Below are 25,391 nucleotides of genomic sequence, written 5' to 3'. Positions count from 1 at the left end.
TCCGCTGTGGGGGATTAAGACTTTGCCTCTAACCTAGACGTGCGTGAAGTCTGCGGCTGGACTGAGATGGGTTTGCAAATACCGGGAGCAGTTTGGCTCTCAGAGGCAGTTCTTGGGGTACTTTACACACCTGGGGCTTTGCATTACCTATGTACAGGGTGTAAACCAGAGCAGGAATAAGTCGCTCCTAAGTAACAACAGGAAATCGCTCCTGTCACCTCAGTAATTATGCCTATCAAATTTTGTCACTACTCTTTTCCTCCCAAACTCAATTGCTTATGTATAGCGAGCGATACAACTTCAATCTTTCAAGGGGAGAGATCTTAAATAATACGTGGAAAGACAGATTTTACAGTTGTACTCCTGTAGGTGGACCACAACAGATTTTTTTTTCCCTGTCTTTTTCACTGAAACTTGTTTTATGGATTGGATGTCAGAAAATATATTCACAGAAATAATATTATGGCTTACTGTTGCAATGTGCAAAACAGCTATATGTTTAGTTCACGCCTAACAAAGTTTAACAACAGAGCGCTAAGCAAAGTGGACGGTCGTCACTCACACAGACATAAGAAAGGTACTGACTTCTATCATTTAAAGAAAAGGGGGAGGGGGGGAAAGTGGTGATGGAAAACTTTAGTCAGCTTGAATCTAGGCTGTAGAAACTCAGCTGTCTGTCCTGTGAGTGACCCCAGCATCGCTGGCAGGAGGTAGTCCCTCTTCAGAGCGTCCCGGTCTTGCTGCTGTCAGCATAACCGAGGACGTGCGCAGTGTTTGTGCTGTGCAAGGCAGCGAGCGGAGCTAGCTCAGCTTGAAACTTTGACTATTACAACTCAAATCATGTCTTTAATTGGACACTGAGCAATAAAGTCAATGGGATACTTTGCTGAATTACTGTGTAGTTGATCCTTTTAATCGCCTATCAGCCTGCCTAATGGACCAACAGGTTCACGTACTCCCCAAAGCCTGGCTCGCTCGACTATGAACTTCAAATGAATTTAGCTTTTGTGAACAACGTGGTATCAGGGAATGAAAGTCTAGCTTCATGGGAAAATGTACACTATTACAGAGGGCAGCAAAAGGAGTTTCTAGATACTATCCTGGAGATGTGCTTTAGCTGTGACCTGGAATGCTGCTTTTTATCGGTGAGAGCAATGTGATCTCCAGATCCATCCCGCGCTTGTCTCTAGTGAGACTGCCAACAAGAAAGCTAAAACTTGGTGCCAATTATGAGACTTGTGAGGGTTTGGTGGTTTGGGTTTTTTTTTTCTGGTGTGTCTTAAATAAGAAATGTGGCCCGAGATGACTTAGATATTCCACACAGACACTTAATCCTCACGTGCTAGATTTCAGCTCTCACTAACCTGCTTGAAATTTGGTTTGGTGACCCAGAAATGAGAGGTCCCACCTCCCCTGACCCTCCCGCCCCTTAGTTTTGTGCAGGATCTCTTATTATATAGCTACAGTAAGACTGTGAAGTATGGTACAACATGGCAAGCTGTTTGTGATCCGTGCTGTTTTTATTACAAATGGTGCAGCATCAGGTTTTCAAGTAAGTCTATGTTTGTTTTTTAAAATGATGCACAATTGTCCAGTTTGTCTTTTAATTGAAACCATACAAAATACAAATGCCCATGTTAATGTAGCTAGTTTCAGACAATACATTCAAAAACACTGAAAAACAAAGGCTCTCCAGTTACAAACATGAACAAACGATGTTATGGAGCCCTGACTTCTATCGTTAATCCATCCCTTTCCCTAGCATACCCCAGCCGGGCACTGTGGGTGGCCGAGCTGTCTACATTGTGCAAGATTTGTCAGCTGGACCCTGGGAAGGAGGGGAAGGCCCTATGCTAGGATTTGTTTTTGGAAGAACAATAGGTTTTGGCCTAAGAGCAGGAGGTTTCAGCTGCACTCCCATTCTAGGGGCCACCATGGGCTTGAAAGTACTCATGGTGTCACTGGAAGAACTAGTGCTACGGCGGATCTGAGGCTCGGAGCTCCTTAAAACGACGCTGTGGAGAGGGCTGAGCGACTCTGTGGAGGTGGCAGGCGTGGGGGTGTTTTTCATTTGTTCCAAGGTGTCCAACACGACGTCAGGGGCATGCTTCGCCGAGCTCTGCCGCTCCAGCTCACGGAGCTCGTTCAGTGCTGTGTTCATTGTCTCCTCGATGTCCTGGGTCAGAGCACAGAGACAGCGGCACATCATTCGAATTGCTACTGAATGCAAAGCACCGAAGGAGCAAGGGGAGGGGGGCAAAAAATGCATGAATTAATTTGCCAACCATCCTCTCTTTGATGAATATCATAGTGCTAAAACCAGTTTGCACCAGATTTATTTGAAAGACACTATGACTGACAAGATGGCAGCTTTGGCTGAACATTACAAATATTTAACCTGTTTACAGGATGGAATCAAAAAAGTCAGTTAAACCAAAACCTGCAAGCCATTTTATTAAGTAACTGTCAGGACAATGGACATTTGCTTAGCAGTGATTTTGACTGTGAAGATTTCTGTCATCTCTTGGGTACTGACAGCTGTAAAGATTTTAGTCCATTTGCGAACTCTTAGCTAACTGCTCCCTTCATCCAGTGCCTCAGGTGTTCGGGATCTGCATTCCCTCACACAAATTATAAAACCTGGTTTTGTAAGGAAATAAAGCTTGTGTGTCTATCAGCTCTTCTCTCCTCTTGTTTCTCCAAGTTAAATCTTGAGCAGAAGAAACTGCAAGATATTGTTCAGTGAGCTTATGTAAGACATTATTTTTTTCATCAGGATTTCTGGCACAAATGCTAAAAGAATGCACCAAGACACTAGTTTACTACTTTTCAGTGGTATTGAGATACAACTAAGGTTAAAATATCTGGTGCTTACAGTGACTTTAATGTAATTTAATCGAAGTTTGGGTTTTCACTGCTGAATGATCACTAGCCTAGGCATAAAAAAAATAGCTTAAGACAAACAGCACTGTATGTGGTTCCAGGAAAGTAAATAAATAACTTGGAGTAAAATAAAACAGTAACAACACTTAGACCTTCTAACTCTTAATACATGGTTCAGCTTTCTGACCCAAGCATGACAGTCCCTTCTATCTCCGCTGGAAGCTAAGTTTGAAAGCAAGCATTACCAGTACATTAAATTTTTAAACAGGAGTGCCAGCGTTACTGTAAAATACTTTTGCAATCATATTGTACCCTCAGGGTGCTCCTAGTAATCATGTTATCCTACCTGGACAAGACATGAGTTCTGAAGACAGCGATATCTATTTGCTCAAGAGCTGTTACCAGCTCTGTACAACAGACCAATTTGATGATCAGGGTGCTCCCTATTCCATCCTTCTCACCTCTTCACTGCCAGTAATGAGACTGGTGATTGTTCACACAGGGATAAGAAGGGCCACGATTTAATGCAGGTGCAATGTCTTGCACATTATGTTCTTAGGCACAACTACAAGCATCAAATCAACATACAATATGAATTATATATGAACTATATGAAAACTACGTAAAATCCACAAGACCCTGGAATGTAAATCTGTGCTTTGAATGGCAATGGTCGCTACTAGCCAGAGGACTTTTCTGCATATCATAATACTGAGAAATAATTGAACACTACTTACACGCAAGTTAGAATAGACCAGCCTTCATCAGAGCACAGCGATTTACGTAGCTGTTGTAATCATATACTATCCTAGTGTTCTGTGTGGCAGAGGCAACTTCATTACAGTATAACGGGAAATAATTTCTTTTTATTGCTTCTGCAATGTCTGTTCCCCCTTGTGCTTCTTCTATCCAGGATCCCTTAATGCATCTTCTTTCACACACACTCTGTTTAGAAAGCTAAGTAGGATATTCTGCACAGACACTCCGACCAGTGTATGTACTCTGTGCTATGCTATTCACTGAGACTTGCTCCTCAGAAAATCAGAGAGTGACATAAAATAAAAAAGACACAAACCTGAGCTATTGACTCTGGGTCCAGTGGTTTATGGTCATTGAAACCTGTATACTGACCAGATGATGTAGATCTTCTAATTGGAGGGCTATCAATCTTCTTTAGAGAATCGTGCCTACTGATGTTAGTGAGACTGCCATGTCCGGGTCTACGCCGCCTTTCAGGGCTGTCAGCATTGAGGTTGCGATTTTGAAGGAGGGCTCTGGGACTGCAGTGAGTTGCCAGGTTGGGGGAACCTAGATCCACGGATGAGTTGGAGAGAGGGTGAGGTGGATGTACTGGGCAGTGACCATCACTGCTCCTGCCAGGGCGTCTTAGAGGAGGTGGAGGTTCTGATCTCTTTCTTTGCCTGCACCAACAAAGAAGTGGTTATGGGACAAGTTGTAGTGACCCACCATCAGCACATGGAGACGTAATTGCTGTGTTAGCCAAGCTGTGAGCAGTACTACTGGAAACACGTTATGCTCAAGCGTACCTTCCTAAGTACACGTCAGAGTGACGGTCAGTGGGAGAGTTCATGTCCTTGGATGATGACTTGTCCTCAGTTATGGGTCCGCTGCTGGCCTCACTGTCTGCTTTTTGGCTCAGTGTATCTGAGAAAGTGTCATCCCTGAACAGAACACACATGGTGAGATAAGCAGTCAGTGAGTTAAATGTGACAGACAGCATCTTGGCACTCCCAGATTTTAATCCCCTTAAGAAAAGCAGGCATATTATAATGCACTGGAGCCCCTCCATGTCTCAAAAAATTGCTTACAATCCTTCTGTTTACTGAGCTCTTTAAATTTCGAGTGCAACCTTTCTGTGAAGAACTTTGTCATCCTTGGCAAAGCACATGCTTAATACTGTGAAACAAGAGTTCAGGGCTGCATTTCTCCAGCCCTTGCTATTGTGAAGTTAAATGTCAGCAATTGCTACAAAGAGATAGTCAAATTAAAATAGGTGCAGCAGCATCTGTCTCTTAATGTACTGGGAACATAACCATAAACAAAGTAGCTTAGCCTAGTAGTAGCTTTTGATTAAGAGCTGTCAATTCAGGCGATAAAGACAGAGGCATCCTGCACAGAAGGCAAATGTTTAATCTATCTGAGCTTTCAAACCAGTGTCCCATTTGGAAATCACTTTGTTAATTGCTTCAGCATGTTTTTACACCCCACAAAGAACCTAGTCACACCAGACACTGCTTACATATCCTGCACCACTATGTACTGGTGAGGGACAAGGCCATCAATTCCGTTGTGCCTTCCTTCCCACCAGTCTTCAGATGCTCGGTGATAGAGCAGAAGGGAAGCTCCTTTCTTGAAAGAGAGTTCTCGTGCAGATCTTCCAATGTAGTCAAACTTGGCTATAGCTTCTATGGGCTCGCACTCTGGGTAGGGAGGAAAGAACAGATATCAGATTCCGCCCTGGCTTATCTGCTCATTTTGGTTCCATAAAACTCATTTATCGCATTTTCTCAGTGCTCATTCTTATTGAGCAGAGCTGACAGAGATCAGCTGAGCTAAGGCAGACTTTAGGCAGTAGCTGTAATACATCCCTTACAAAGAATAATCAATCCGTGCCCTGGGTATGAAACATCTTCGCAAGCTGCAGAAAACATAACGGTATATTCAAATGTTACAAGAGCTGCTGCTGGGAGAGAGGCCTCTGCCTCCTGCTGCAAGGGCTCCTTCATGGCTGCGGTGTGGGATGGAGGTCAGGCAATGAAGACCTCCGAAAGCAAGATGAACAAACTCAGAGGAATAATCAGAGGCCCGAGAACCAGTGTGATAAAGGAAAAGTAAACGGGAGTGCCTTTGACATCTGCAGAGGCAAAGGGAGGAAGACAGGATTTCCCTGGGCTTGAGTAGGGATACTCTGCCTAATTGGACTACGAGATTTCTGTCTTTTACATGACGCGTGTGCAGACCTAGTGAAAACCTAGTGTTTTACACAACACCGAAACCTAGTGCTTTAATCTCCTTCCACAACACCCTTTTTGAGTCACGCAGATGGCTCCAGACCGCCTAATTCTCCTCCCCAGGGGCAGTCCCTGTGTGGCCTGAAGTCGCCTAAGGCAGCTCTGCCTGCTCCAACATCCCGGGTTCCTCCGGTTTCTGCAGGGGAGGCTGGTGTTTTCTGAAGTCAAACATTGGTTACAGCAGTCCTGGCTGATCTTCTGTCAGTATGCTGGTAAATTCAGCCTTACACTGGTAATGGACTCCATCCTGTAACCCATGCTTGGGTCAGAAACTGACTGATGTCAGTGAAGGGCCTCTGCTGAGTGTCTGCCTGCCGGCATCTTCAGAGCTGTGCCCAGACATCAGTGAAACAGCTATGATTTTAACAACATCCAGTTTCTGCTGCACAAAACAAAAAGCACCTGAGCTCAAACAGATTAAAATTTGTCATCACAGTCTCAAAACATAAAGACAAACCTGCAAAATACAGGTTTAACAATCACACACTTTGTTGATACCAATAACTCAGAGTCCCTGAAATGACAAATTTCTTTACATAATTAGAGCAACGTTTAGATGGAAATTAACACCTGCGCTAATGACTAGCATAGCAACTTTCTGTCTGGTGCAAATTAAAATCGCTGAGGTTGTAATTCCCCAAAGAACCAGGCTGATAATAAAAGCCACTGTCCCTTTATAACAACATTTTGCACAGGAATGTCTTTTTAAAATTAACTTCATCCTGCAGCAGAAAAACATAATGATAGCACCTTTACTGAAGTTATAGTTTGCAGCTTGTTTTTTTAATAACTTGCCCAGCCTGCAGAAGGCTGTCCTGTGGTTTGCTGTCTCTGCAGTCACACTAAGACCTCCTGTCAGTGACAAACTGCAGAGAGTTTAGGAGTTACGAACTCGGAAACTTTCCAGAGATGGCATACAGTGGTATGGGGAATTCACTGTTACAAATGCAAAAGTAATGTACGCTGGCAGAAATTACTTCAATTATATAAACGCAAATAAAAATTTAGCAATAACAGTATTAATTCCTGAAAATGCATCCCTACTGGATGGCTCACTGGCAGGCATTCCCTGGTGGGTGGGTGGGGGTGACAAGTTTCTTAGTTTTATGTTTTTAAGCAAAGAAAATGTAAAGATGACATGGAAGGAAACATTCAGGAAAACTGGGAAACCTTTAATGCTGGTGTGTATATTCCAATATACAATCTTGTTTTCATTTCTAGATACTCTCCCTACAGTCTCTCTCTAACAGAAAGTACACATATGACAAAGCAACTATAGGCATGGAAAGACACTATTGCCAAATGAAAAGAAATAAAACTAAACATGCCTGTTTATCTTGCACTGTGTTTAAGAGGGCAATATTAAATCAAATGGCAATAATGTAACACTGACAAAAGAATGCTGTTTTTACACATATCACGCACGTTGCTTGTGGAATTTGTTATAAGAAGGTATTACTGGGAACAGGTAGGATTGAAAAGGAGAAGACGTTTGTATGAACACACTGTTCTCAGATTGTCAGTAAGTTATGGGTTATGGAAAAGTGGGTCAAGAATTCAGAAACAAAAGCTCCCAGGTTTCAGACAGCCAGTCACTCACTAATAGGTAATACTTTAAAATGCAAAAAACCCCAACCAACAAAAAAAACCTTTAGAGCAAGTAAGAAAATCCCAAATTTCCTGTACATGTTTTCCTTTGACATTCTCTGAAGTTAACTGATAACGGTCACGGGTACTGGATTGATTGATAAACCCCTACACTGATTAGCTATGGGATTTCCTGTTTCTCTGCTAATTTCAACATACTGTAGTATATTGACCATACAGTATCCCACATTTGAGTATACAGGTCTTTTTATTTACAAATTAATGGACTAAACTAGAAATAGTTCTATCTCCCTCAGTGGAATTACACTAATCCAAGTGTGGTGCACGATGGAAATCTGGTTTTTGTACCCTTCCGTCGCCTGCAAGACTCACATACTTTCTCAGAGGTCTGAAGGAAGTTGCCCCACTGGAACCAGCTGTACAAATTGGTAATGTACCCATAAGGGATGTGACTTTTGAGACACGTTCGTTAGATTGCCTGGATAACAAATCCCACCTCCTCAGGGAGAAGTGCCCAGTAGATCCCACACAGTTTTCTTAATAGAACCAAAAATAAGTTCAGACAGGTTTTACTATTTTGAAAGGGGCATATTCTTTCTTGAATGTTGCTTTTATACAGAGACAACTTTCCTACAGCAAACAGTACTGAGACTGTACTTAAATAGTAATTCACCTTGTTACGGGTCAAGCCTTAATAGTTAAAACCAAAGTACCATGACAGTTACTCCTAGAAATAAATGCATTTTGTAAAGTTAAGCCATTTAATATCAAGGTTACTGAATGACAGAGAACCTTTTCCAAAAAAGCAAAGGTGATGAAAGCTAAATTTGGGATCTGTAACTCAAATTCTGTGTGGTACTGAATGTCTAACAGTCAAACTGACAGCTCGGAGGGAAATGTAATTGCACAGCTCTGTCCATACCTGGGGGCATTTGCCTACAACAGCAAGAAGTATTTGATGACATATAGGATCTCACCAGCTATCATCTCTAGTGACTCAGGCAATGCTATGGAAGTGAAAAATTAGGACAAACTGAAGAACTGTGGGAAAAGCTTCTGCTACTTGGAAGAGCAGAAAGGACAGAAGAAACATAAGTGCTATTTTAATTTTGGGATTGGAGTGCTAGATGTAGTACTAACCCGCCTGCAGAGGTGATGGCACTGAAGTGGCACTGCATTGTCCTCTACACTTCAGGGCACAAGCTAAGGAAAAGAGGGGAGACCAAGCCCTGCATTTTTTGGGGGGGGGGGGGGGGGCGTTGCTGGGGTTTTGCTCGGCTCTGCCTCAGTTCTCCCAGATGTACCCTGGCTGTAGGGAATAGAGTATGTCCTTGAACTCCCTGGGAAGACGCTATCTCCCGATGTCTTTATCCTCTTCTGCACCCCATCAGAGAACAGCAGCTTTGCTATTTCAAAGTCCTGTCCTCAGAACAGCAGTTCTCTGACTGGGGAACAGCAAAAGCAAAGAAATGTTGCAAGGTGTTGACAGAACAGAATCTGGCAAAACATCGATCACAGCATGCACTACTGAAAAGCAGGAAAATTACTATGTGTCGGGGACCCAACAATAACTTAGTGTCTTACATGTCCCTGTAATTTTTCTTTCAAGCAGAACTGCCATCTCAATTTTTACACTATGAGAAATCTAACAGTATGATATTAATTGTATGTATGTTTTCCCAGGAGAAACCCATCTGTTTAACTTCCTCAGGAAATTCTCTTACTTCCTTTGAAAACAAACCTACTCACCCTTTTCCATATGCTTCCAACAAGAATAAAAAAATCTCCAGTAAACTGAAGGTAAAGGATATATGCTAAAAACTGCTTCAGCAAACCATGAACAATATCCTTTGAATTTTACTGGAGAGGCACTTTCAGGTAAATGTTCTTCTGCAGCAAAATTACAGATAGGGTTTTTTTGTGTCTCAGCTTGATTACAAATGTTCTGAACTTCACAAATTAAATTTAATTTCCAGATTTAGGAGAAAAAAGAAACTTATGTGTTTTCCTTAACAGGGATACTTTCTGCACATTTAAAAAAGTGAAAACACTACAGTAAAATGCATCTCCCTCTCCTTCCCTCTTCTCTTTCCAGCGATCAACAGAAAAACATGAACACCAGTAAGCTTAGGAAAAAGAAGGCAACTTATATGCTTAAAATTAAGGAGTTATGAAGTATTTATATGCTCAATTATAAGTTCCAGCCTTCTTTTTCCAAAGCTACCAGACTTTACCTCTGCAGACATAATTTAATTTTCAAGTTTTAAAAAGTCCGGTTGTTTTCTAAATTGTAGTTAAACATTCCTAGTGCTACTGCGCCGGCCCCTACAGATGGGTTTATTCTAGTAGGCACAGAGAGATTCACTTGCAGTTTAACTTTATACAGCAAGTAATTCTTATAACAACAATAACTAAAGTGGAAAAATAAAGCCTTTTGCTTTTGATCACAGCCTCTGGATTATGTTTCAATAACCCTGTAATGCCCATGGGGTTAGCTGCTTGGTCTTCTGTATGTATACAACATTTTAGTGTAAAACTAATCAGATTTTAAACATACACCCCTCCCCCCTTCATAGAATCTGCTTCTTCCATGTTCTAACAGGGAAATACATAAGTATCATGTGTCTGATCAATACAGCAGCAATGCTGTGCCTCCCTTTCTCTGCACACACAGCTGGCAGTGATGCATCCAGCTTATAATCAATGAATCAATCATATTAAACCCCCCCCCCCCCCAAATACTCCAGACCCTTTAGCAGAAGCTTTCTTTTTGTCCACCACAGGTCAATCAGTGACTCTCATGAAGTTCAATCTGCAAACTGAAAAATTCTCATCTATTCACATCTGGTGTCAAGAAAATTTTTTAAAAGGAATTGTCCAAAGGACAAACACATGAATGTATGTGCAAAGAGATGGTGAATGCATTGAATTTAAAGCCTGTAACCTACATTAGAAAAATGTGCTATTATAGTGGAAAGCTGTATCCATGGAAAAAAATGGGTTAGAGCTTGCAGGCTGGGAACCGAAGACCAACACTGTGCTGTGTGCGATCCAGGCTTGCTAATCTTTAACTTTGCAGCAGTATTTCCCTAGATTACAAATATTTTTGTGCTAACAATTATTTCACTGTAAACACAAATGTCCACTTCCTTTTGGCACTGAATTAATTAAAAAGGTGCGATGGGGCAACTAGAATTAAATTGCTGACCAATCTGGTGATCAAAAAACCACGTCTTGAGCAGTTAAATCTTTTAACAGAACTCTGTCCTGTTGATAGCTATTCTCTTCAGTGTTTATCTTCACCAGTGACAGAGTCATAACACGGGTAGCACCTCAACAGGAACTGTTATTATAACAACACAGTGGTGGCGTAGAGCCCATGATTATTGAGGCACATTATACGATGCCTTGGTCCTGCTCCTCTGGATCCTGCTGATGTTTTATCTTTTCCTAGGCATGGTTTTCAAGTGACTGCTTTTGATTGGTGCTGAAAAGCTGCACTTCTTCTCCATGCCCACTCGGGCCTTTATATTTCAGTTTGGTCATGGGACCCCAAAGTTGGCCCCAATATGTTGAACTGGTGTGTCACCTGCATTTCACTACTTCACTTGTGCTCTAAATGAGACAGACAGACTTCTTCAGCTTCCACTCTTGCTTCATACCTCCAATGGAAAAAGGAGCTCTTATAAAGTATGGCTATACCATCTTGGAAAAATAAAATGCAATTATGAGTCTGTTCACACCATTTAGCAGAGCTGTGTTGTAGAAAGACAGTGGGTTTAGCTCTACAGAGCTGCTCAAGTGGAACCCATGTACAGGCTGTCTTGTAAAACTGTCAGTATTCCCTGCTGCGGGTGCAGGCATGGGTATACACCCCAGGCAGAAGATTAACGTTGACTTCTCTCCCATCCTCAGTTTTTCCCCCTTCTGTGATGCCTGCCCACCCAACTGTCCCTTCTCCCCAAACAGCTGCATTGAGAGACTCTGCCTGCCCCCCCTCACCACGGCAAAGGGGAAGAGACAGGCAATCTGTCACTGACAGCTTGTCTACGTGACAAAGCGGATGGGTACAGCTAGAGTGGAACCATTGCTTACATTGTTCTGTGTGTAATGGGACCAGTGTAGCCAGGTTTCCTATAGATACACCTTCCTGTTCCTCTTCCCTATGGCAACTGTCCCAGCTCCTAACCAGTATCCCTTATGACATTCTTTTAAAAAGAAAAAAAAATTTCCTTCTCTTCTGTAGCTCTTTTCCTCCCTTTTCCCCCTCTCTGTCTCTTCCTCGTCCGCCTTCCATGCATCCTCTGAGATGGACAAGGGGCAGCTTTTGTTTCTGCTAGTGCTAAGTGCACATGTGCTGGTTGCTCTGTCTGGGTTGCCTGGTGGCCAGATATGCAGTGAGCTCACACTTCAGCTTTTCTCTACAGGGAGTCTTATTCTGAATCCTTCACCTCTAACTGGTTACTAATTGTCAGGAAAATGTTAGTTATTTAACAATTTTGACACCTCTTTCCATCTGTTACATTTGCTTGAAACTGGGCAGAAGTTACTGGGAGGGACATCTGAAGGATGGTCCAGCTGAAATATGTCACAGTCAAATACACCTTTAGGAAACCTGGCTAAAAAGAATTGATATAATAGAGATGCATCAAATTTTTCCTGCATATCTATCGTACCCAGAACTGTCAAAGTATACATGATTAATATTTACAGCAAATGACTATTGTTCTGAAGTTTCACTGTGGGGGATGCACACAAGTTTTTCAGTAGTTATAAATCCTTCAGATGGAACAGCTTTTAAATTCATATCAAAATAGAGCCCACTGAATGGCAAATATCCCTTAGCTGAAATATTTAAAGACACACTTCTGATAAGTTTAGCTTTTGCAGACAAAAGATAAAAAGTCACTAAAAATGTAGCATTCTATCAGAAAATAATATGTGCTGACTGAAATAGTTTCTCTCTTGCCCTTCCTGTGACTGGGCAAATCAGGAGAGAACAAGGAAACAGCTGGTCAAACACAGATGAATCAGAGTGAAAAAGCACACAAACAGAGATTAAAGATTCCAGCTTTGCTACAGAACACCAGGACTGAAATCCCCTTCTTTCAAGTAAGACACAATTAGGAAAGGAAGAAGGTCTCCTGCATGAGACACTTGGAAAACTTACTCCCTTCAAAGGCACAGCAATGTAACAGACGTACCGTCTTCACTGGTGTGGGGCTCTGTACTAGCGTCCTGGTCCACTTCCTCCAATGTACCATGTTCGCTGTATGGGCTGTCGCTGAAGGGAAACAAAAGGTCGAGCAGAGAGAGAAACCATACATATCAAAAATATGCCACCCCCATGAGATTATTTAAAATTATTCTTATAATGTTTAAAGCTTTCTGCAACATAATTCTCATGACGTGCTACAATACACAATTACTGAAGAAGCCTACACACCTCTCCTTCAAACATCTTCAGTTATTAAGAAATTCCCAGAACCTCTGAATCCTTTCATTTATAAAAAACGTGTGTGTCTTGTTAAGAGAGGAAAGGAGCAGGGGGAAGGCATCATACGCTGAAATTTGTTAAGGTGGTTCACAGCCAGAGAGCCAGCTTCCTACCTGGCTGTGTGCTCTGCACAGTACAGCTGGAATTCTGGCTGCATCTGGCTGGACACAAGGGTAGCTTCCTCCACAAAATGTTGTCGGGAACCTCACCATAATTGGCTTTGCTTCATGTTTTTTTATAGCTGTCACTTTACTATGTGAACCTAAATGCTCTTCTTATTTATCTTTATACTTCTGTTGTGTGCGAAAGTAATTCTGTATCACAGGAGTTATCCAGACAGTCAGCCTAATAATTTTGTTCAGGACATAGAAAGGTGATATTCTGACTTACCAGTAGTCATCTCCAGCCATGCATTTTTCATACACTGGGCCATCAAGTTCTTTAGCATCTGGAAAAATAGCCTCATGATGGATGATGATAGTTTTGATTATCTCATTCACGTGTGCCTGACAAGACACCTGGTCTTGTATGTCTGGAACAGGCATCAGGGTTGGCCCAAAACAAATGGCCAGGTTGTACGGATCCATCATGTTTTCATCACTGTACTGTGAAAGGCTGTTGTAACAGAAAAATCAAGAAAAACTGACTTTTCCACTGTGACTAACCTTACTCTGAAAACTGGAGAAACTTTATTTTCCATCACAACTTAGAGATTTCTTGTTCTCCTTGACACTTAATCCCACATAAAGTAACAAAACAAAAAAGGGGATTTTTTTCAATAGGCTATATACATTATAAAGTGAGTTTATAGCACATATATATATATATGTATGTATGTATGTGTTCCCACACTGTTGTGTTTAGTGTATGCTGACCTAATGGGCTAATGTAAAATGCATCAACTGCTGCTGCTTCTGTCTCATCAGTGCTTATCCTTGGAGGCCCAAGTGGACTGGATCCAAAGTGGGTATATATACCTACCATTTCTCATCAGACCTTGATGCATCTCTCCCATCAACTGGCTATATAACTTAGGCAGACTGAATTGTCTTCCGGGGGCAACTAAGTTCCTGGACCTTGCAAAGGCTCTTGTGATTTCTGGGTTCTGTTTTTACCATAGGACCTAAAATCCTTGAGCACTTTGGCTTCTGCCCACAAACTCCCACAAGGGTTTCATTTTGGAAATGTCCAAACAAAAGGCTTTGGTTGTTCTTATTAATCAAGTTTTGCAAGCTCTTCTTTCCTCCAGAAACTGCAACATTACCAGTTTTCAATTTTGCTTTTGAATGAAAAATTGCTATTTATTCCCTTGTTTAAAAGCATTGACATTTCTAGTGGAAATGCTGGCTTTTGAGTGTTCTGTGCAGGGCCAGACAAATAGATCCTGAAGCGCTGGGATGCCCTTTACCTCAGTGTTGTTCTGCACTCTGAAGCAGTGTATGAATTATTATGTCTGGTTGTGTTTAAATACATCATCATATTCCCTTTAGAAAGGGAATTTTAGAGAGTATTTTCCATGTACAAACAATACAAACTGAAGAGGCAAACCTTCTAAATGACTCCCCTCATAAGTAGCTTGTAAAATTAATCATGCTTTCCCCTTTCTTATGCCATGATTTATTATCATGTCCTGTGTGTTAATTGGAGACATCTTGTTCTACTGATTTATAAGGTGGTTCAGCCTTTGTATGTGTGCAAGAACATGTAAAAAAGATTATAACTATCACTGTAAAAGATGTGAAGTCCTGCTGGTGGCTGGTAATGTGTGGTGCTCCTCAGGGCTCATACTAGGGCTGATACTGTTCAACACCTTCATGAATGACCTGGACAATGGGATGGAGTGCACACTCAGCCAGCTTACAGATTATGCCACGCTGGGTTGGGGCAGTAGATATTCTAGAGGTCAGGGTTATTATTTAGAAGGACCTTGACAAGATGGAGGAATGGATGAACGAGGATTTCATCAAGTTCAACAAGGATGAACGTAAAGTCCTGCCCTTGGCATGGAATAATCCCATATATTATCACAGTCTGGGGCTGACCGTTGGATAGCAGCTCCCAAGGAAAAGCACTGGGAAAAGAACTTCTTGGACAAGAAGTTGGACATGATTCAGCAACGCGTCCTTCCACAAAGAAGGCTAGTTGCATATGTGGCTATATTAGGAAGAGCAAAGCCAGCAGGTTAAGGGAATCGAATACTCCTCTTCTACTTGGTGCTTGTGAAGCTGCACATGAGGTACTATGTCTAGCTTTGAGAGACAGAAACTGATGCAAGTCCAGAAGAGGACTACTGAGATGGCTGGGGAGCTGGAGCATATGGGTTATAAACTGGAGACAACTGGGTTTGTTCAGTCTTTAGAAGAGAAGGCTACTGGAGAATCTAGCTGCAGTCTTCTACTATCAAAATTATAAACATGAGAGAGTCAGACACAGGTGCACAGCAAAGAGATGAGAGGCAACAGACACAAGTCACAGCAAGGGATATTCCAACTGGAAGAAGGAAAAAACTTCTTCACTATAAGGGTGACCAAGCGCTGGGACTGACTGCCCAGAGAGGCTGTGGATTCTATGCCCTTTGAGGTTCCTGACTGGACAAAGCCTTGAGCAACTTGATGTAACTTTAGAATCTTTGAGCATGAGGCTAGACCTGATGAGGTCTGCCATGAGGTCTGATAACTTCATGTGGCCAAGCAGGCATAACTGCATACGTAAAAAGCAGAATTGGATTTGCAGAAAGACAAACTGGGAATGTTTTTCCTGTGGATGCACCAGGAGCAATTTGGAGGCAGTAAGGGATTTAGCCTGCTTTCTGAATTGCTTTCCTGTGGAGAGCACTGATGTAGCTAACATGACCATGTAACAAGTACGACCTCATGTAGCTCTGGTCAATCTGTATGTCTAAGTAGAAGAGAAACTGTGATATAAGCCTTTGAGACGTTTACACAGTGTCACTTCTGGAGGATTAATTTATGTTTCAAATGAATGGTTATTTTCATAAAACTTTATATCTCTGCCCCTCTTTTAAATATTGCTTGAAAGTGGTTCAGAAATTACTAGAAGAAAGGAAACGGGAACAGCTGTGAATACAGGCATGCACACATAATGTGGCTGCAAGAACCCTGTTTCTATAGGAACAGACAGGATGAATGAGATGGGGAAGGTCACAGAGACAGAATGAATCAGCAGAGGGCAAATTTAGGAAAAAAAGAGGAAAAAGGCAATATGAAAACAGATACAACAGGAAACAGACAATATGGCAGCAGAAAGAGAAAAGCTAGAATCAGGGCAAAGTGCACAAGAAGCAAAATTTTCAGTGAAAATACTAGGGTCAGCAAAACCAGAGGACTGTGAAGGACTGGAGAGAGAAACACAGTGCAATTGCTCAACCTGTCTTTTATTTTCTCTTTGAGAATGAAGAAGTTTTTCTGGGATGATGAAGACATGAACACCACTTTCCATTTCTCACACAACCCTCCTTCCAGCAGCTGCCTGTGTTTTGCGATGTGAGAACCAAGCTACTTTATATCAAAGCACACACAGGGGATGTATGTTCTCTATACTGGTAACCCTATTACCAAAAAATAGAAGCAGCAATATAAAGTCTCACCCTGGCAGTGCCTAGCATCAAACAGGTAGCTTGTAGTGCCTGTGCTGCTTGAATATACTGCTTATTTTTCCCACCAGGAGATTAAAATCAGCTTGAGATAAGGAAAAAAAAATTCTACTTTTAAATTATGTAAACTATTTTTAATGTAGTTAGAGTTTGTAGTTGTTATTTTTCTTATCAGCTTATTTTGTTATCAGCTTTAATGCTGTAGCCTGCACTCCCCACTTCAGACAACACTTTAATCTGTCTTATTACAACCTTGCTCAGTTTTGGACAAATTGAATTTTAATTTGAATGAAAACTGGTGTTTTCCTTCTATTTCCATTGCCAATTAGAAGATCATCTTTTGTGTTAAATGGAGCTCAAATGCAAATTCTACACAGAGTATGAGTAAACCCAAAGAACTTCAATACCAGCAGAGGAAGGCAGATAAAGGTACAGCACCTCAGAGAATTATAAAGCACTTACTGGTTGAGGAAGGCAAAGAGGTATCTCATCACTATAAGGACCGACCTGGGCAAAGTAAGGAGGAGTTTGCGGATGTGAAGAGCCCTCTCATAGAGATTGTCTATTCCTGCAAACAGAATAAAATATTTTAAATTCCCTTTCCTATGATGGTCTAAAATACCACTCAGTCAGTTTACTCAATTTACTTTGACTCTACCATCACATGTCCCCAGCCAGTATCTTCACATTTTGGCCTATTAGAAAAATAATACCTAAAAGTCCTTCTCCCTCTCATTAAAACCACATAGTTTAAAAAGTAACATGTTTAAATATAAGAAATCACAAATCTGCCTAAGTCAAACCCTGGCCATTTGCTGAGCTAGACAGCTCACAAAACCACAATATCAGTACATAAATAACCTGAGGGAACCAAGAAGAGATGTTTGCCATCGGTTTCAAATACAGATTCATTCTCTTTATTTGAATGTTCATGTCAGATATAATATTCCAATCACCAAGCTTCTCTAATCAGTTTTCTTAATCAAATGTCCAGCTATAACTCTCTTAATGGCAAAGTGGTAGAAAGGCCTTATGTTTTAGGGTGTGTAAGCAACAAACACAAAGATTACATGTAGCAGTCCACCAAAATTCTTCTGAAGCGGGGAAAACAAGGTCAGCTTAATAAAAGCATCAGTTCCTAATGTCTTATAACAAGGATGCATTGTCTTCTGTGTTGGTCAGAAAGATTATGTGGCTGCAAGTGGGCTAGTGATGGGATAAAAGCATACATTTTTTTCAAAATAAGTAATACCTCAATTTTTTACTCAATGTGTTTTCTGTGTAAATGACACTGTTACAAACAACTTAAAATGCTTTTTATATCAGCCAAGAAAGAATATTGCAATTAACAACATCTAGGAGAAATCTTAGCAGACTACATGAGAAATACTGTCCAGTGGCACTGGAATGGATATTCAAAAATTTGGAAATGAGAAACTGGAGCTGATTCCAACAGCTGAAAAGCCATTTGTACCACAAAATGTAATATTTAAGAGCATACATTTAAAATAGTTGCTTACACAAAAACTTGCTAACTGTAAACAGAGTTCCTGGTGTTTATTTGTGCTCTTTGGTATGGCTATTTCTACCAGTCAGCATTTATTTGTAGGTGCAAAATGTGTGTTGACATGTTTCCTAGAAGAAAACTGGTGTCTAGCAATTAGTATTTTGGTACCAAGAACTAAGCATAAGCAGAGCATGTCAGCAGCGAGACTTCTGTTTACCACGCAGAAGTGCTATAGTTCATTAGGAAATGCCAGTGTAGTAAACTGCAGGGGAAAACTTGTCCCTACATCTGCATTTACAGGAGATGCCACCGGTTCAGCACCACTAGCATGCTGGGGAACAGAAGACTCTGGGATGGGGTGACACTTGTCTCCTTGAAAGTTTCTGCAGAAGAACAGCCCACCGCCACTTGCATGAAGGAAGTCCATTTGGATGATGGTATCTACTGCAGGAGCAGCAAAGCGAAACTCCTGCAGGAGGTAAAAACCTATTCCCTAGCAGAGCGGCTGAAGGCTGGAGCAGTGTCCCCAGTGAGCTGCCGCAGAGCTGGTGAGGAAAAGGACTGCTGACAAGTTGTATAATTTATAACCTAATGAATCACACTGAACCCAAACTCAAGCTGAAAATCAGTTCAAGCCATTACACTTTCACAAGTGCAGTATGGGACTTGAAATTTATTTTTATGTTTCTGTTAAACGTGGACTGCATGAATCAAGAAGTATTTCTGGTTACTGGTTAAGAACCGGAGTCCATGGCAGGGACATGCTAAGCCTGGGAGCTGCTAGCACAGCGAGGATCTGCAGAGCAACCACAGTTCTCCTCTCCCTTTCCAGTGCACACATCTTGGAGACACCAACGTACGTACCCTCACTTCTACGCTGCTGTTCCGCACAGCCCACAGACACCAGTTTTAGTGCAAGGCCCTTCTCCACCTGCCTCAACAAAGCCGCTCCCAGTGGAAGGAGCCTGCCTATATCTCCAGTTCCCGTTCTTCCACCAAAAGCAGCTGCTGTTACAGTTAGGGTGCCTTGCAGGTCTCCAGCTCAGCCGAGGTCCCCCCCGACAAGCCTGCCTGTGAGTCTCTGCACACAGAGTTGTAGGTCTGGGTGGGTTTGAGCCTGTGTGCGTGTGTGCAGGTGGATGTTTCATGGAGAGGGGCTGCGGGAGGAAGGCCCAAAGGTGCTTGGGTTACATCTTTCGACACCCCTGCCCCAGCAGCACTGCGGTGCGGTGCTGTGGCATGGCTCCATCCCAGCCTTTCCGCCCCGTGTGCTGGATGTGGGAGGCTGGAGGGAAGCTGTGATGCAGCACCGGGACCTGCCTTCTGTGTTACAGCCTTTCCTGGCTAACGCCTTGTGCTGCAGACCTGCCTCTTCCCGCCAGTTCTGGAGACTGGCCCGGGACCAGGTTCAGTCATCGTTGAACTCAAATCAGACCCAAGAAATGCACTGGCCGGGTTCCCAGGCGGGTCCAGTGGCTCCTTCCAGCAGTTCTGTCTAAATGAGTGAGCTAAACCAGGATGGGGCACAGTCTTGAACACCAGCAGGCAGCTACCACACAGTAGTTGTCACGCTCTCCAATGTGCTTGTGGTCTGTGCCAACTACAACTCTTCCAAGCAGTTCCTAAACATGGTTCAAAGGACGCATGAGCCTGGAACTGGTCCCAGCAGGCAGCATGGACAGAGCAGAGTAGGTACAGAGAGTTTGGCTGCATGGCCATGTGTTGAGCTATGCCAGCTGCCCTACTGGGAGCATGATCAGTACTAAGTACTAGCAGGGCACTTCTATACTGAAGCAGTTATGAGCTATACATGCTGGAATGAGGTGTGTGTATTTCCAGTACCTTCCTGGTAACCCAGTCCCAGTTTCCATGAAAGCCCCTTTATTGAAAATCCAAACCACTGCCAAGCAGTAAATTCATGTGCTTTCCACGTTATTTCAAAAGGGTTGTTTTTCTTTCTCAGCACTGATTTGGTTTAAAGGAGATAGGTAATAATGTTATGTATTTGTGTGCTGCTTTTAAATGAGGAGCCAGATTTCATAGTTGCTTGTGTGTGTACACTGCGTGACTGTTTGGGTATGTAGGAAAGAAGGAATGAATACAGCGTGATCTTTCTGCATCCAGCAGAAAGAATTTGCAGGTCTGCTGCTTCCCATGCAGAGTGAAGAGAAAGCATTGCTTTGCCTCCACTGGCTTTGCTGAAGAGAGCCTCGGGGCAGAACAGCCATCCAAGCTACAAGCTGGTTGCTGCAAGGAACCACTGGCAATCCCAACGCTGCAGAAACCTGTCTGTGTCTCCCCTCTCACAGCACTTCTGTTGGAGGCCCTCTTTTCATTACTCTGATTTTCAAGAAGTGTAATTAGCCCTACCGCAGCACCGGGTGAGGTATTACCCATTTCTTAGCTAAGAAAACTGAAGTGCTGATATTACATGACTTGTCCTAATAATGCAATTAGCTGCCAAGCAGAAATAGAAATCAGGGGATTTGAAAACTGGTTCATTACTCTAATGATATGATGAGACTCACATTCCCAAACACTAGCAACAGGACAAGCCTCTGGCAAGGCCAAGCACACTGAGAACTAACGTGTTTTTTTCTGACTGTGGAGCAAGGGAGGGAAGGGAGATCTGTGTGAAGGACACATGAATATCAACCACAAATCAAGACTACCATCAGGTAAATACCACGAATAGAAATAGTTATTATTTTCTAGTTCCCAGTTCTCAGAGCAGAGCAAAACTTTTGGAGCTCTGGTCTGACACACCTGCCTTCCAGACCCATCTCAGCCACAGGGGTCAAACCCACAAGCAGGAGAGCTTCCTGCCAGCCAGACGAGAAGGTGTTTGGCATGGAAACACTGTGCTCCTGTCGAAGTGGAGCTGCAGTGCAGCCCAGAGCACAGGAGACATTTGTGGGGTGAAACAAGAGAAGGGGAAGAGGCCAGCTTCTGGGGCTTCATGACTATAGCACTCTGCGGAAGAGCCGGGCACCTGTGCCCAGAAATATTAATGTATTTTTATCAGACAATAATGGAGCAAAGCACCCTAATAATATAAGGAGCTTGGTTTTCTGTGTATCCATAAAATTATCTAGGCATCTAAGCATCAGAGGTGTTTGGGATCTAAGGAGTCTCCACCAGCTACTACAAAAAATGAAAAACAGAGAGCTTGGAGGACTCTTCAGAGGTCATTTAAGTCTACATTCTCACCCTTTGACTTCATCTTAATCACCTCTGAGAGATGTCTGTCCAACCTGTTCATAATGAGGCAGATCACAACCTCCCGAAGAAAATCTGTTAAGGTGCAATCTTGCATTGCTCTTGGAAAAGATTTATCTATTCACCTCCCACGGACTTCCTCTGCAACCACTCCTTGTCCTTGAACTGGATGAATGAATCCAGATGAGACTAATGTCATTGCAAAAATGAAAGAATTACTTATCGGCTAGCTGCCTCTTTGTCAGGCTAAGGACCAGTTCTTGATAGCATGAGATAGGCATAAATCCTAGCTACTCAAGCCTTAAAAGGTGTCATCTTCAGCCTCCAAGAACACTGGAACCTGTTCTGGAGGGGCGGCGTCACCTTTGCTTACTGCAGAGACATACAGAATCAATGAATGTCCACTTTTCTCTTCCACAAAAAATAACACATTTTAACCACCTGGTGACTCACGATGAGGTTTTTGCAAAGGCAGACTAAAGTAAAACAGATCAAAAGAGAACAATCTGCCTCAGAAGAGTAAAGGAAACCTGAGAGGGGAGAAAACACAATTACTAACACAAGCCCCCAAATACAAATAAAATAAAACTAAATTATAAATGAAGACAAATGAAGAAGGGATACATTCACCCTAAATAACATTAAGAAAATGTAAATTGAAGTTTAATTAAGGAATAATCTTGAAGTAGTGGAGCATGTAAAAGGCAATAAATATTCAAATATATAAATGCAGTGCTTTGGTGATGGAGAACAAAAGACTTCTGCAAGAGAGCAATTGTTGGTGGTTCTGAAATATTCTGGGCCAACTGGACAGCTATATGCCTTTATCACTCTGGTTTAGTTAAAAATGCTACAAAAGCACTGTACTTTTCCTGGTCTTGGTTCTACACATGGCCTCTCCTGCACTGGTGATGAGACATTGTTATCCAACAAGGAGAAGATTCAGCCTGGGAACAGTCAGAGCTCAGAAACATGAGTTCTGGGTTGTGTTATGTTCTACCACCCTCTGTTAACAGACAACCGCCATGGGCCAATCTCAGTAGCAACAAAAGAATCGCAACTTTTGGCAAGGGGAAGATATTATTGATCAGAACACGTGGAAAGAGAAGCCTGGTGTCAGCAATGAAGGAATTGTGCTACACTAACAGCAAATGCTGTGCAAGCTAAGCATATTTCAAAGGCAAGAGCAGCACTAAAGAGGAAGAAGAAAGCAAACAATGGTAATGTAAGGTTATCTCTCTCTTTTAGGACCACTGTTTTAAAGGATAAAATCCAATGTGGTATCTCTATGTGGGGGTCACTCGCTACTTCCACGGGGTGTAGCGCCTACTAGTAACAGCGTGAATGCCTAATGCATATTTTATACACCCGCTGAACATCAAACGGGACTGAGTTACACTTGCAGATGTAATTTTTATGGTCAATTTGCAGCTGACAAGTAATCTACATGAATATGTGTTAGTGCTGAAGTTAACAATTTGTGCCTCTTTCTACTTTAGTAGATGAGTCCAATCCAACTCAAAGATATGTATATATCAACTGAGCAATGCTACTTACAAGTGTTTCAGAGCTATTTAAGAAGGCATTACACGAGGACAAACACAATGGTCTCCACTGTCACTTAGGGAAGGAAAGAGTTGTTATTTTGTTGAAACTTTTTCAGGAAGAGTTGACAATTCAGAATATAGTTTTTTTACTTTTTAAGTAATGGGCAATAGTCTGGAAAAGCAATAAAATAATTTCCTTTCATAACATTTATGCCTTTAGGTAAATGGGTACTGCTGGCAGCAAGGGATTGAAATGATAAAAATCAGAAGGAAAAAAAAAAGATGTAAGTTTTCATTCATCCTGGCATCTTAGTATATCAAATTTAAGGCAAGGGAGATGAAACCGTGAGGAATTATAATGACCTGAGCAGAAGATAAGCAGTCTGGGTAGCAGAGATGTGTTTGCTGCTGCATTGCACAGCTATGTACGCAAAAGTGAACTGGAATTCACATGTATAAGAACTCATACCAGGAGAGGAACTGCAGTCTCCTGGCAGTGAAGGTGAATTATGACCAGCCCTAAGCACAGCTTCAGTACCTTCTGCCTCCATCTAACTCCTGTCACAACTATTTTGCTTGCATTTGGCCCAACCTGTTTTTACAAAGGGGCAGAAGTGTAGTGCAACTGTCCTCCCTCCCCCCCACCTTATTTTACCCTCTGGATTGCGGAGTGCTGCTGGGAGCAATAGTAGCCACTCTTTTCGCTGAGAATGCAGACTTATGGCCCATAATCAGATGGATTCTTTACGTTCTGTCCTACCTTTCATGCTTGCCCTGGAGAAGTCATGATTTGGCCCAAATTTTATCTAATACAGTTCATAAGCCTAAACAGAATAACGTTGTTCTCATGAGTCTAATTAATACAAATTGCCCTAAAAGTCACAGTCATTTTGCACTGTTTCCACTGTATTTGCAAAAGGGAAAGCATTAAATCACAATGCTTTATTTCATTTGGAAATAGATGCATAAATGCAAAGGAATTCCTCAGTGGTTGTACTGAGGAAAGGTTCATTTTGCAGCTGTAACCTCAATTATGCTTGACATCCATAACTAAGTACTTCAGTTTCAAGGGGTTTTTCACTGGCAACATTACATTTCCATATAAAATGTGTGACAGTCTGCCCTTTTACAGTTTTATGTGAACGCTAACTTTATGAATTTGCTTTCTCCCTCCCCCCCTTTTATAACAATTTCTGCCAAGACTAAAAAAACCACACTGGCATTTATCTTGAAAAACTATTTGAAAACAACTTAATGTTTATTCCTTTCCTCACTGTTTATCAGACAGTGAATGCAATATGAATCAGAGTATTTAAACCTTCTTAATTAAAAATGTGAAAGCTTTCTGGACTTTACGTATCAATTGCGATCTAAAGAAGTTACAGTTCTCACAGAGGAAAGGAGGTCTGGCCCTGCTCCCATTAACACGAAGACCAACATAATATGTGAGGCCACACGAGCACAGAAAAAGAAACTAATGCAACTATGACAGGTTCAAAGTCTGAAGTGGGAGAAAAATCTTGCCTTGACTGTCTTCATTTTTGCAAGATATACAAAGTGTTAAGGTTAAAAGATAGCAATGGAAAGGGTCTTTGAGACTGACAGTTTTTGATAGTATGTGCCACATAGGTGCTATTTAAACTAAACCGTGACAGGTAGTATATTCTGAAATGCCTGGTGGTTTTTGTTGTTTGTTTTTTTTTTTTTTAAAAAAAGCATCTTATTTCCTGGAAGTGGTGGACCACTTAACAAAACGCATAGACTAGGTACGCAGCTGTAAAAACACTCCACCTCAGGCTTCTCAGATAATCAGAAGATGCAGACACACAGCCCACTGTATGCAGCGTGCGGTTCTGGGGCTGGCTGTGGGTGCAAGGAACAAGAGCTGTTTCTTTCTCTCCTCACACCACATTCAAACCCCTCACTGTGACAACAAAGTAAACTCACCCCAATGTGCTCCAAGAGAAAACTCCTTTTGTCCTGCCATGTTCCAAACTCACCTCTCTTCCCTCCGCTGAAGGAACGCATTGATATGCCATTTCAGAGTGCCCCTAACGATAACCTTGTGGAAACTAAACCAAGCAACAAAATCATCCTCCTCTGGTTTCCTCCAAAACCTGCCAGAAACAGTTCTAGGACTCTTACAACACATTATCAGGAAGAAAATCCTCTGCTTTCTTCTGTGAAAGCAATAGCAGAAGTCAAACCGAGCAGAACTACCCAGTTATTACACCTCATTTTGGCAAGCTGTCATAGAGATGATAATCCAGATTTATGACAGCCTCAGAGAACAGCCAGTCTAAACCAGGATCAGGTGGCAACACCTCTTTCCCAATAACTGTCCCATTTTAAAATGTGGCTGTGAAAAGCAGTGACTTTGTTCCAGGCTATTGGTTGTTACTGATTTCAGCTGTGCTGGATGATACTATTATTTAAAAAAAAGATTGTCAACTCTTTCACAAGAAAATAATCTGAAGGAAACCAA

General features: G+C 42.0%; 1 protein-coding gene across 3 annotated transcripts in view; it reads right to left on the bottom strand.

Annotated features, from left to right (window-relative positions):
- Positions 1 to 938: 938 nt before the first annotated feature.
- The window catches only part of SRGAP1 (SLIT-ROBO Rho GTPase activating protein 1), a 151,227-nt gene continuing 126,774 nt past the window's right edge, over positions 939 to 25,391 (bottom strand). For all 3 annotated transcript variants that reach the window (XM_010561706.1, XM_010561707.1, XM_010561708.1), the window contains exons 16-22: positions 17,096 to 17,201; positions 13,411 to 13,635; positions 12,728 to 12,807; positions 5,144 to 5,324; positions 4,431 to 4,565; positions 3,959 to 4,304; positions 939 to 2,176 (exon numbers count right to left, since the gene is read on the bottom strand). In XM_010561706.1, the coding sequence (XP_010560008.1) occupies positions 1,799 to 2,176; positions 3,959 to 4,304; positions 4,431 to 4,565; positions 5,144 to 5,324; positions 12,728 to 12,807; positions 13,411 to 13,635; positions 17,096 to 17,201 (1,451 nt within the window). In that variant the 3' untranslated portion in view covers positions 939 to 1,798. The remainder of the gene's footprint in view (positions 2,177 to 3,958; positions 4,305 to 4,430; positions 4,566 to 5,143; positions 5,325 to 12,727; positions 12,808 to 13,410; positions 13,636 to 17,095; positions 17,202 to 25,391) is intronic.

The sequence above is a fragment of the Haliaeetus leucocephalus genome, unplaced genomic scaffold (genome assembly GCF_000737465.1).
Source record: "Haliaeetus leucocephalus isolate CR32 unplaced genomic scaffold, Haliaeetus_leucocephalus-4.0 Scaffold151, whole genome shotgun sequence".
Taxonomy (NCBI): Eukaryota; Metazoa; Chordata; class Aves; order Accipitriformes; family Accipitridae; genus Haliaeetus; species Haliaeetus leucocephalus.
The sequence above is the reverse complement of the archived record's forward strand: the minus strand, read 5'-3'. Positions and strand labels throughout refer to the sequence as shown.